The sequence below is a fragment of the Lepisosteus oculatus genome, chromosome 26 (genome assembly GCF_040954835.1).
Source record: "Lepisosteus oculatus isolate fLepOcu1 chromosome 26, fLepOcu1.hap2, whole genome shotgun sequence".
In the NCBI taxonomy this organism is placed as follows: domain Eukaryota; kingdom Metazoa; phylum Chordata; class Actinopteri; order Semionotiformes; family Lepisosteidae; genus Lepisosteus; species Lepisosteus oculatus.
The window spans coordinates 6,799,307-6,813,439 of NC_090721.1; the positions used below are offsets into that span (position 1 = coordinate 6,799,307).

Sequence of the window (14,133 nt, forward strand, 5' to 3'; positions counted from 1 at the left end):
CAATTCAAATTAGCATGTCAGCAGCAGCCACCAAGACAGAATCCCACAGCATGCAAAACAGCCACCAAGGGAATAATGATGGACTAGCATGAAGGTCGCATCACAATCCAACATTGAGAACTGGGCGATCCACAATCTTGGGAGTCTGCATTTCTGTGTATGAACATTATAATACTGGCTCAACAGTGGTAAAAACATGTAAAAAAAATTATAGCACTGCTCAGGCACTATTGAGTTAAAAATATACAAAAAACAGTTTGATGAATAACTCCAATATACAGCGTTAATCATGTAGCGTTCAAAAAAATTAAAAATTCTTAACATTTAACAGTTCCACTAATTTTCATGATAACCAGTTATTAGTCACTATATCACTAAGGAGAGATGCATCTTTTCATTGTAAAGACACACACTTAAAACTTTTAATTTTGTCATTGCATTGCAGTTAAAAGCTTTTTAAATAGGGCGCTTGCACTTCTTTAAGGATGCACAAAAATGATCATGTCTCCAAGGTCAGTCTGAGGTGATGCACATAGCCATATAACAGCAGACTTGAAAGAATGGAATTGTTGCCGTTACCAAAACAATTTCACAATTCCCAACCACTGTTCTCCCTTGCCGATTCAACCATTAAATTAGGAGCTGAGGCACTAATCCATAACCCTGTCAGCAAAGGTCAGCCACTGCGAAGGGCCTTCCATCGACAGAAAGGGAACGATCAGTTATTGGGTCAGCTTTGAAAACGGAAGGGAGTTCAGTCGTCACTTCAGAATCAATAACGACTGCAACTCCCCCTCAAACCCCCCACCTTCTGTTTTTTGTTTTTTTCCCCCCATCATCTTGCTGATGTTCATTGACTTTGCCCCATGTTAATGCACTGAAAAGATCACAGCCTAGATTTTCTTTGACTGCTCATTATGTCTGTTTCTGAAAAGCATGACTGGATTGCTGAAAAACAGGAACTGGGGAGTATAGTTCACAGGAAAAATAAATGACTTTTGACAAGATTAAAAAACACATGAATTGCGCATAAAAACAAAAGATAAAATGTAATTGTGCTTTGAGGAATGATGTTGGGATCTTAATACAATAGCATAATAATGTAAAAACAGTGGTGCAACAAAAAGTAAGACCACTTTTCTGCTGCACAGAGCAGGGAGCACAGAGGCAGATTTTTTTTTTTTCTCAGGAGGAACAGACAGTACAGGCTTGCAATTTCTTCCACAATATACAAATGAGGAGCAATAGAGCCTCTTCAAAATCCTAAAGGGCTCTCACTCTTCACATTATAGACTCAGGTATATTGCAGTTTTCAATACTGCTGGTATTTTGTCCAGCCTAAATGAATGAATGGGGGTCTTAGCGTGGCAAATTCAACTAGAACTGAAGTAAAAAGATATGCAGAGGAAGGTCAAGGAAATCACTATTGAGTTTATGGGGAGAGACACCATCTGTACTGTGCCTGTTGAACCGCTTGTTAAAGAATGATGTCATAGCACAGTCATGATTTCTAACCCCTTCCACACACAAAGCAATCATTCACTAACGCAATAAACAAAAGGAAGGTGTGCAAATTAGATTTTTTCACAACAAAAATAAAACTTGATTTACTGCACTTAATAATCCACACCTTTGAAAAACAGCAGTTATCTACAGTATATGATCATCTGCACATCTATAAAGTGTTTGATTTAATTTTACTTATTGCTTTTCAAACCTCTGCCCACCTTTTCAGCTCCCTTCTTTCTGAATCCACAGAAATCACTAATTAATGTTTAAACTTCATATTGCTTCCAGGTCTCAGTAACAGCCTGACACATTCAAGCCCTGAACCAAGCCAGTACCTCTCTCACTGCAGTGTGTGAAATGGGATTTGCACCATTCCACAGAGTCTTTACATCCCGTGCACTTCAGCAGGAGTGCAAGTTAGGAAAGTACCAGACCCCTCCCCCCTCCAATTAAACTGGCTGTTTTTCAGCCAATGAGTAGAAGCAATGATACACACTCCCCCATCCCTCTGCTGGGGCCTAGCTAACTTCACATCAGGGAGGATACCTACAACCTCAAAAGTGTTCCATAGCAACCAACCAAAGGAACACAATCTCTCTGCACCATAGGGAATCGACATTTACTCCCAGGATCCCACAGAGCACTCTGAATAAAGCCTATTGTCCCTGTCATCCTTCTCAGCTTCCTTTATTTATTACATCTTTGATTCTTTTTTTCTTGAAAAGAATTCAGCTAAGGTGTGTCTTTTAATGCAGTTAAATCCTTAGGTTATTGAGGTACTATTCTCTCGCCACAGCAAATAATAATTGTACTTTAACTAGACAAGTGCTTGTAACCTCCCATAACCTCAAAACCCGCAGAAGGCTTCATTTATTAAGCATTTTCCTTCAGCAATAATTCAACAGCATTTTTTTAGATGGACAAAGTTTTTATAAGAATATAAACACTGTTGCTGACTACCGTGGATTTAGCTAGCTACAAATATTACTCCTAGAAAGGTTTACTGTTGTTTCTGGTTAATTCACATTCCCCATAAAGGAACATGTGACAACTCATTTCAAATATTAAAATATATTTAAATAGAATTTCCCTTCAACTTTTCCACAGCAGCTGGAGTGAGTGGCATAACACAACAGGGAATTCTCCAGCCCAGTGATGTGTGGGGGATCCAGCTAAACAGGACCACTTTAGAAAACTGAAAGGCCTGTTGAGATTGTTGTCGATACACAAAACTACATTAACACACCATCTGCAAACTGCCAAGCCATCAGTGTGCATCAAGCAGTTGTGTTAAGCACAAACTTTTTTACCTGTATTTTATTTGTTTTTTTGACATACAAGAATGACAAAGAAACAAAGTTGCCAGTTATCACAAAACATCAAGCATTATGAATATCATCATTTTATATTACATAGTATTATATAATTGTTTTACAGGGGGGTGCATTAGAAGGGATAAAAAAAGAGAAGGAACAAAAATTCCAAAACATAAATTCATTATTATTGGGTAATAAAAATAATCCACTTCTCTCAATATTTCTCAAAGCCCTCTCACTTGAGAGTCCAAAAGAAGGCAAGTTTTTCCAGCTCATAAATCTCTGAAACAATAACAATCCAGGATTCTGTGGTTGGGGGACATCTTTCGAGCCATTTACGTGCTATAGCTTTCTTGCTCTCTGCCAAAAACACTGCATTTACAGAATCTCCTCCATCAACCTCATCAGGCAGATTACCCATATACAAAACTGAGCAAATCACAAACCATTTTAAATCGGTTCACCACAGGCTTTCACAGATGAGCTGAATGATTAATATATCCAACACGAATAGAATTGGAAATGACAGTTTCATGACCTTATACACTAAGTTTACTTAACTTAGAGAAAAGGGTTATGGAAGAAAGGGTGCTAAGATTCTCTTGGGAAAAAAAACAGGAATGCTTATTCTATGACAGGACTATATTTATCAGAGTAACACGGAACAACGATAGGACGTTTCTCCCAACACAAACCATACATCAAGACAAAATTAAGTCGAAATAATTTTACATTTCGACCTCCACCCGCTGCTAGAAATGATTCGCCCTCTAGTGGTTTTGGAACAAAACCTTACAGGCCCATTACTTAAGTCTTTAAAACAAAAACCAATCCCCTATCAAACTTCTCCATTCAAACACAAAATAGAAGTGGCTTCCTTTCCAGCAGCCCTGTATATTTACTTAAAGGTATCTTAAGTACTGTTGCATCTTGCAGATAATTGCTCTATTAATCTTAACAGCTACCTAATTACACTTTATAGCACCACCAGATTTTTTTTTTCTCCTAAAGCCAGAATGATTAAGTATCTGACTATGTGCAAACATTTGTCAGATATACTGTACAGCTTAGAGGGGGAGAAACAAAGTACATCTACACTGTTTGAGATTTCAAATGGTGCCCACACTCCGAGACTGTATAAACACAAGGATGTGGGAATTGGCTAAACGAAAGGATCCTAAGATTGCTTACTTGACCCCACAGATACAGCACTGTTACACTGTGATGCCTCTTTTAAAAGTTATTTTCTGTTATATTATATTTAATGCTATTGGTTCATAAAGTAAAAACTTACTACTGTTGATAACATACCGATATGATACCTTATTAAACAATGAGATGGTGTTATTGGGAAACAAAAGAAACATGTAAAAAATACGATAAACATGACTGTGTCCTCTGTCTAAATTACATTATCTCAAAACATTTAACTTAATCCAGATACAGGAGTTCCAAACTAGAGGCCTGCAGAGACTGAGTGTCAAGAACAGAAACATTTCATGATAGCAATGATGTTTGGCTATCACTAATTGGTTATCAATATCTAAATAGCATATTTAATGCATTTACATACAAAATAATGGAAAAAGAAAAAAATCCGGTATTCCCTGTTGCTTCATTCCATTTCAAATAAATTCTAATGTACCCTTAGTACTTAAGAGGGCAGTAAATCTATGAATATAAATTCATAGATCTATTGTAGGCTTATGGTTGACAGTTAAAACATTCAGCAGAAAACTTTAACTGACAAGAAATAAAACCACAAAGTACTAACCACAGATAATTGCTTTAAGCTGTGGAAGTGATTAGGAACAGAGGGAAGCCCTTATGTGCAGTTTCACCAAAAGGAAGGAAGTAAAGAAAGGGCTGTGAAGTCGTACAGTCTGCCCGTCTGCTCACGCACTGATACACTGGATTTTCACAGACACGTGCCAGCACCTTTCAGATCAACAGAGAATGTGACAAACCATGAAAACGTAAAAAAAAAGGCCTAAAATTGCAAAGATGATAAAACATGACGGAATACTGCACTCAAAGAACCCACTGACGTATGAATTTAAAGTGTTCTCTGGAAATCTATTCAGAACGTTTTTAGAGTGTTCTGCTGTTTTCTGTTGGCTCAGCTAGAATGGCCATCACGGTCTGTAGTTTATAGCTGTCTGGGCCCTTGAGAATGGCTCATAAAGCCATTATGTCTTCCAACATGTGGAACAGACTTTTCTTTGTAATACAGTGACATGTTTACTCATATATATGCTTAATGTTTTAAGCAATTACTATCTTCATTTAAGAGCATTGTGTGGAAGATGCTTTTATCCAAAACTGTATACTTATTAAAATTTGGCACCAGTTTTACAATTGTATTTGATACAGCTGGGGTATGTATCATCTCAAAAGGAAAGGAGCTATGGTCCTACCTTGAACACAGACCCTGCGTGCAGGAGTCCCATGCTTTAAACAACTCCAGACTACATTTATTATAAACACCAAAATAAGTTCTCTTTAAAATGTATTGTAAAATTAATGCAAGTTATTCATACCACTAAAATTAAAATCAAAGTAAAGACTACTGATGGAGTCATCAAAAGAAAGAAAAACATTTAAAAATCAATACTTCCATGAACACACGGTCATGTTTGTTCTCCATCATTACAGGAGTTCTGACATTCAGAACAGCACGTTCTTTCACACTTTCTCCTGGATTAGCATGACTCCGACAAGATATGCATTCCCCTTATTATTCAAGGAATCACTGAGAGTTAGACACAAACTCCAAAAAGCATGGCACCCCTGTCAAGATCACTTTCGCTGACAACAAGCTCCAAGCACAGAAAATGAAAACGGCTAAATTCACATAGCCCAGCGGATCAAAAACACAACATGTTTAGAGAGCTCTCTAAAAACGGCATAAGCACCCACTGCTTTTCATATCAGAAAATCACAAATCGAGAAAAAAATACATTTAAAATGAGGGAAACACATGATATTAAAACTTCCGCCAACTGCCTACCATTTGGCGGCATAAATTCAACAAAAGCCAAGAGGGCTGTTGTCCCTCGTGCGTCTGTCTGAAGCACTACAAAGCACTGGTGGGAAGCTAAATTACAGTGTATCATTATTTCTTTATTCAATCCAGAAATCATTACAATCTGACCTCAGTTTATTTAAATAAAAAAACATGCAGGATAGATACAAACTGGTAGTAAGGGCTAAAGTAAAACAAACAGATAAATGCTTAATTTCCTTGCGTAGGACAACGAAGGAGACACTGCACTGAAGGAACAATTTTGCTGTTTGGTGTCCATGTTTACTAATGTTTAATTGGAAAAGGTTTTCATTACTTTCTTCGGGGGACAATTTGAGTATATATCGTAGAAGTTAGAAATCAAATCTGTTCTTGGGTCACCTGATGTCACAGCTAAATAGGGGAATCAATATAAAGAAACCAGTTTCCTTTTCACAAACAGCATATACTGAATGTTACAGTATGATTCTGATGACTACTTAATTAAGACACTCTACATCGGAAAAAGAAAAATACGATGAGTTCTGCAAAATATGTAAAACATTTGTGACCAAAACAGGATTCGGGTTTACATTTTGAAAGTTTTTCTGGGTGTGCAGCCAAAGTCACAGGTACATGCTTTAATATTTACAAATAAGCCTTGAACACTGAAGACTGCAAGGGTACCCCATACAAGTATTTTAAATCCCCAAAGGCAATAATAACTTAACCCTAGAGGACATCTTCAGAATCAAGGGTGAAAGAACAAAGCAGAAGGCACAAGTGGAACCTAGTGGAAGTGGATTTAAAAACAAGAGGAGGCACTTCTCTACACAAAGGGTTGTGGAAGTATGGTACAAGCTACCCAGCTATGTTTTCTAAGCCCAATACCCTGGCTTCTTTTAATAAACGGCAGGAGATACTCGGCTAACTATCACCAAAGCTAGAAGGGTCGAATGACCTACTCGCATTTGTTTATTTAATTTAAATGTGATCTCCAGCTTCACAATAAGAAGTATAAAGAAATTATACCATTTAAGACATGGTATAAAATGTGATTTCTACATTAAAAAATCATTCACTTAGGTTTGGCTTTTGATCCACCACCGAAATTAACAGGAAAATCTAGAGAGAAATACATTTTAAGTGAAGAATTTATATGAAGATGGGAGCCTCTCTGAATAACATTAAATTAAAATAATAAAATCCAGATTCAGACAAATACAGTCACTATAAATCTTTTCAAAAAAGGGGCCAGTTGTGTTTTTTTTTGTACCGCAGCTGTGGTAAAGAGAGATTCTACCACTCGTCGTCCGTCCGTTCTCTCTGTACACCAGTAATCTCTCTCTGCCCGAGAAAAAAAGCCTCTAAATTTAGCATCAGATTTATCATGCTGCAGGGAGAGCTGGAGTGAAGGGGGGGCGTTGTCACTTAGGGGCTGTCCATCATGACTCACGTTCAGGCCCAACGAAACAACACGGCCTGGCTCCAAATAGCACACCACACTGCAGCCTAGTAAACACCAACCTGACAAAAGCCTGGCCCAGGGGCAAGAGAAGAAGACAAAGAAGAAAGGGACAGAAGGAGAGAAAGACGCTGGTGATAGCTGCACCGACTGGCAGCAGAACGTGTAGCTGTGCTTCCTAAGCACATGTCTGCTGCAGCCTACTTGAGAAACCCAGGATTGCCACAGAGTGAAGGACAATCAAGGGGCAAGGGCATGAACGCAGCAGGTTAGGGCCCTTCTGATAAATCTCAATCAAGTTTTAATGCGCAGTTCAGGGGAAAAAGCTACCAGACATGGCAAGAAACGAGTCTTCAAGGGGGTCCGGGAAATACAGAACATAAAAAAGGAGAGGGTGGCAGGCCCCTTAGACCACTGTGTTTTGAGGAAAAGCAGAAATATGCCACAACAGTTAAGAACTCAAATTAACATAGCTGCCCTACTGACTACTGGGAGTAGGCATATCTGCAAAGTTAGATTTAGAAAGCTGTCTGCGTTTAGAACACGCTCCAGCAGGCTTGGCAAACAGCCATAGTGCAAGAAACTGAAAATAAAACTTTTTTTTTTAGTCCGAAACTCAGAATGCTGCTATATATAAACACCGGTACAGGGTAGCAGTTTTATCATTTTAATAACGGTACGTGTCTTAAGTTTACTTTGAGCTACAGAGAAAGAGGAACAACAACCTCTCCAAAGAAATATAATCAATTCTCATGGCAAGTGTGCCAGAAAATTGATAATGACTGTCTACATAGCTGTCTCTGCTCTTCAAAGTGTGACAAATATGCAAAAAATAACAGAAAAGGAACAGATCAACAAGCTGCTCTTTAATACTCCTGTGAAACACTACTGAGTTTTCTTGAAACACGCAACCCCAATAGGAGTTGCTCACTGCCTGTATGGGCAACTGAACAAACAGCACCACACTGCACAAGGGGAGAACTGTCAAGAGGTCAGGGGTCAGCAGGGTGCAGGAGGAGCTCCTGGGAATGTCACACTCACTCCAAACCTCCAGAACGCTGCTTGAGTCCAGTAATATCACAGAATTCACCCAGAACTCCAGAGAACTCCATATCCAAGACAAAGCATCTCAGCATTATCAGTCCTTATATTTATAAGAATTATTTGGTGTTTTCACTTATTCCATTAGTATCTAATCAGAGCTTTTTTCCTGAAATGTATTCCATAAATTCATCTAGTGAATCATTCTACTTCTACTTAACCAATGTTATATATTATTATGTGCTTTACAGGTGTCTCTTCCTCTCTCTCCATCACAGTGCACCTTTCTCTTTTTTTCCCCACCCTTAACAGCACTTGTCATTAACCTTGTGTTTGTCTTTCCACTACATTCTGTAGCATATTAACAAGTTAAGAAAATTCTAGTCCCCGGATTTGGCTTAGTCTTTCAACTAAAAAACGTCAGAGAAATATTAAATAAAACAGATGCCTGTGGAATATCAACTGTTAAAATGGGGAGAGAGTTGGATGACATCACCATGTTTCTCCCATGCAAAGGGCCCTGGGAAGGCATTGTTAGTGCTCGTGGTGAGAGGGGACCTTGTTTCTGCTTCTGCATGCCTGGTCTCCTCATTAATGTCACTCAACATCAGTTTTTGCTAGGCTAGCTCCATCAGCCCTCTGCCCTCTCTCGCCGTCTGCATGCAGCCTGCACCATTGTTAACACAGAACCCAAGAACTCAATGCAAAAACGACTAACTTAAATATAAAAATGAACTACACTGGAACAAAGAAAGGCTCAAGCATTCTCAATCGAAGTTCAGCATGTCAGTATACAATGCTAAATCACAGAGAGAAGTACACGCACAACCAGTGTGACTGGACCCGTGTTCCACTGTCCCACTCCTAGCACTAACAACCTGCAAACCAACAACGATCTGTTCAGATCACTAATACCTAAAACCATGACAGATTTAAAAAATAACTATATATATATATGTTTTTTTTATAAAGTGCATACTACATGTCTATATTTATCTCCTAACATAGCATGGAAGCCTTGTAACTGCAGTTCTGCATAAAAGGGCACAGCAGCCCCGATCTTATCCTCCCTTACCTTTCCTTCCTTACTGTATCCTTGCAGTGCACCATGGTTTTACAAGACAAGAACTGAGTCCCAAAAAACCCACTGTACATGTGATGTTATGATGAGGACACCATGACTTTACAGAAGTAAAGGCCAACCATTTAATTTCCTTTTCATTTGTTTCAATTTTCTCTAAATTCAAGACAAGAACCATTAAAATCAGTAAGGAATTTTAATAAAAGAGTTTTTTTGGAGCTACATCATGCTTCATTAATTCGGCAACAAACGAAAAGAATTGTGTAACACAACAAATTCCGTAAAGTTCCTAATTGGCGCTACACCGCGCAGCTGAGCAGCAAGAACACATTTACTTGGCTGGAGCAGCTCTCCTGGCAGGACCTCAGTTTCACTCCAGAGGGGCACTCTGCACTTCCCAGAGTGTCACCTTTGGACTTCATTAAAATCTTGGTGAGGAGTTTTCACACTTGGCAACGTGTTTTCCCACACTATGGGAATGAACAGCTTTTTTCCCTGGTTAAGTATATTGAGTGCACCAACTATAGCAAAGGGAAAAGGCACAAAAGAAAAGAAAAAAGAAACACCTTCAAGTAAAACAAAACTCGTTTACAGCCATGCCCCTTGACATTAAGATGTTAGTGTGCAGTGAACCCAAGAGACTACCTACTGCTGGCAGGTTCACGTTCAGACAATACAAAGAGGTTTTTTTGTGTGGTTTTCAAGACGTGTCAATTCTACAGGACTAACCTTGCCATGCACAGCAACCTGAGCCACTCCAGGTTCTTTTTCTATGTCAATACATGCTTCAGGCTCATATAAATACTTGACTTCCACAGAAGTTCAGAAATATATCTTTTGAATCACCAGAAGAATATTATCAACTTAAATATATATTTTTTTAATCCTTCTAGGTAAACAACTCGTGAAAGAAATAGATGCACATTTATTGAAGGATTGTCTATTCTTGATTCCAATTAGTGTCATTAATCCATGGATCGCAAAAGCAGAAATAGCACACAAGTCAATAGTCAGTCTTTCCTCCAGTGCCAGGCACCAGCCAGTGTACAATCAGCATCAATTACAATCATGCTAGGACATGTTAAGTTCTGATTAAAAAAAAGATTGAACACCACCACAGGCTGGAAACAAGGCTAGTCTCACGTATTGTAAAAAGTACACTTCCTATCAGTTTTAAATAAAATGCAAATTTCCTGCCTTCTCACACTGCTCTAAAAAAAGGACACCCAAAGCACAAAGGAAAACAGCAAAATTATAATATATCCCTGCTCCCTCTCTTGCTCCAAGTCTTTTCTGTTGCTTAGCATTTGACAAAAAATAGCAGGCTATATTGTGTCAGGTGACTAGAATAATTAATTTTTTGGGGGGTAGAGGGCAGGGTTGCTTTGTTTTCCAAAAATGTTTACAGACTAAGCATTTTTTGTTCTTTGTGTTACCTGCTGACCAACCTCATTAAAACCCCCTAGAGTACACCCTGAGGTCAAGTGTAAAAGGCTCAACCATACACCACATGATAAAGAACTGGATGAGAGGTCTCTGGCTAGCAAACTCTGAGGCTGGTGTAATGTTACTAAACCTGGAGGGGGTACCTTGATTAGAAGGTTAGCAATATAAAGATGAACAAAAAATGATAACGCAAGCTAGCGGGAAAAAACTCATTAAGTTGTGCATGATTTTAGTAAAAAAGCTGAACTCCACGTGGATTGCTGTACATGACAAACTGTATTTTGTACAGTCATTGTGAAACGTCTGTATAGACGCTGCCCGTACTGGAGACGAAGGGCAAATCAAACAATACATATTCCAGGAAATGATCATATGAATTTTGCCTCAGTTTTCCACAGCTCAGCTGAACCTTTAAAGCCTTCATTTGTTACTCTAAATTAGTAAAACAGGTAAAACAACAAAATAACTACAGAGTAAGGATTCTAAAGACTGGAAGAAACTGGATACATTAGTATCCAAAATTAACCAAAATGTACCTTTCAAAGAACAAGCCTTTTTTTATAAGGTAACTTTAATTTTACATGAAGGGAAAACCCAAGCAACACTAATCTAACTGCCTTAATCCTATTTCTTTAAGATCCTGTGAAAGCCACGTTCTCTGCTTAATACTAAAACAAATAAAACCCCTTTTCTTCACTAATGAGCTTGCCCTTAAGCTCATGATGCTAAGACGACTGAAGATATGGTTTAACCTACAAATTCTGTTAACGTGTCGCATTCTTTTTTGTTAAAGAAATTACACCAGAGACATTGTTTATTCTTTTTTTCTGGGAAGAAAAATTATGTTGATTTAGAAAGAAACCATCAAGTAACAAGATTATTTTCTTTCATATGTTAATCTAGCGATATGATGTAAAATAAAAATGAATCTTGGGGTTTAGAAAGTATAAAAATAAGTGTGAAAGAAAACTAGCTAAGAGCCGATTTGTTGACAAAATAAGGAAGAACAAACAAACATGACCGAAGAAGAATGTAGTTTAACACTGTCTAGAAACAAGGAAACTTCAATCCTCTTTCACAAGCAATGGAAAAGAAAAGGTTAAAACATACAACAAAAAAGAAAGCTGCTCACACAAAAACAAGTCTCTGGTAGTTTCTCAACCATATGCCGATACCCTTAAGACACCATGTGCTCAGGCTTTGAAAGCTTTCACTGCCAATTCCCTGTTTGAAACCTGAACTGCTCAGTAACAATACCTCTCTGTGTGCCACAAAAAAAATGTCCATTATCGATCTCAGCCAGTTTTATTATCCTGGGCTGGCAGAAAGTCTCTTGTTGTAGAGTATAACTGCACACAGTGACACTCCTCTGTCTTCTATGGGCCTCCTTAGTGTTCGTGCTGAACGGCCCACAAAAAACAAAATGATCCCTTTCAAATAAGGTTTCCTGTCATCTACTTCCTTTCTAAAAAAACTGAATTTTAGGATCTGCAAGGACTGACTGCTCCCTATTTGTCTTTCCTTTCCTCAGGTTAAGTATGTTGTGTGTCCACTCTCATTGTGCATGCAAGCACAGCTTGGACGGCTCTGTGTACCTTACCCGTCTCCTCCTTTCATACAAAAGCACCGATATGCAGCGACAGAATCCAGTTCATTGCCATCGTCTTATTTTACAACACACCAGTACACAAAAATCTATACAGATCATAATCAAATAAAAAATTAGTAGACCGTCTTCCAACTGTAAAGAAACGGTAACCAAGTGGTTTCCTACTTACCTTCGGTTGAGCTCGTCTGGGAAAGGCAACTTTAGGATCAATCTAGAAAAATAAAAAGAACAAGAGAGGGTAGGGGTGAGGGGAAGTGGGAGAGAGTTATAACAAATCATCATTCCTCAGTCTTGGAGAAACAACATTAACAACATTTAAACAAAAACTTCTTAAAAGAAAACTGAAAATGTTCCAACTTGTTTCTCAGACACTGAAGTTAATGGCATCATCCTGTGCTCAGACACAAATGGGAGTGCTAACTTTGAGCTTTCAAAGGCTGATTAGAGATTAAAAAGAAACAAAGAAAAGGCTGAATCTTTGTGGTTTAGGGTTCAATGACAAGAACAAGCCGCACAACAATAACCAGAAGTGAGCACAATCTCTGCAATTCTTCCCTTTCATTTTGCTATACCATCTTCATTCATTTGTGCAGCCTGCCAAGTTATACTGAAGCATGTTCTTGAAGCCTAATCAACCACACATTAATAATGAATTGGAGTATTTCATGCACCTTGTATGCGATTTGTGATTAATTTCAAACTATTCCATCAATGTTGATTGAAAAAGTGTGTTTGAAACTGTTCTCATACATAAAATAAATCTGATTTACAGAATAAATCTGATGTTCAGAAACACAGAAAAGGACTTGCATTTCTTATCAATTGAATATTTAAGTGTTTGACTAAAGGCTGAGTATCAGATATTATAATGTCATCATAAGCATGAGGAGCAATAACAAAGCATCTTGCTATACTGAAAAAATATAGGCACAACCCTATTTCTAAAATGCATAATTTTGGAAAAAGATCCCAACTAGCAAAATTAACAAAAACAACACTGTGTTGTGTGGAAGGCAAGACACAATCACAGGAAGTAGTTGGTGTGAGTATATTCTAAACCCAATCTCAGCTGGGTACCCCAGGAAAAGCCACTCTGACAAAGATCATCCTAATCAAACTTAATACTTTTCAAGGAATGTAATACTTTGTACAGACCTGAACACAGTCATTTGTTTTGTATGCCTTCCTTTCCACCTCTGACATATCTTATCTATTGTTCAAGTTGTTGAGATTTTAATATATATTTTTTTTAAATCTATCACCTTCCTTTTCCCACCTGCCTTACGATTCACACAAAATACCAGCTCACTGTAGCAAGAATATTAGCTTTTTTATTTTTTTAACCATAAAATGGTATTGTGCTTTTGAATGGTTTTAAACTTGACCTAACTGCTTAAAAAAAATTAAAACAAAGCCATTACCCCATCTTTTTAATTTTACTTCCTTTTATCTTTACAGTATAGTTCTTTAAAGCACAGTCCCACTAGGCCTCTTGTGATTTTGAGGGATATATGCTGGATTCAGGCAGCAGGCTATTGCTAACAATGTTATTTCAGTTCTTCCAAAAGGATTTCATATATTATTATAGCTTCTGGGGAAATTCTCCAGATAGTTTTCACTCTGCACTGGAGGTTAAAGGTTTATGTGTTTTAAAGTAACAAA

The 14,133-nt window shown here is 37.9% G+C and overlaps 1 protein-coding gene across 29 annotated transcripts in view; it reads right to left on the reverse strand.

Annotated features, from left to right (window-relative positions):
• msi2b (musashi RNA-binding protein 2b) overlaps positions 1–14,133 on the reverse strand; it is a 247,131-nt gene that overhangs the window by 212,567 nt on the left and 20,431 nt on the right. For all 29 annotated transcript variants that reach the window (XM_015367411.2, XM_015367421.2, XM_015367403.2 and 26 more), the window contains one exon: positions 12,641–12,682. In XM_015367411.2, coding sequence (XP_015222897.1) covers positions 12,641–12,682 — 42 coding nt within the window. The remainder of the gene's footprint in view (positions 1–12,640; positions 12,683–14,133) is intronic.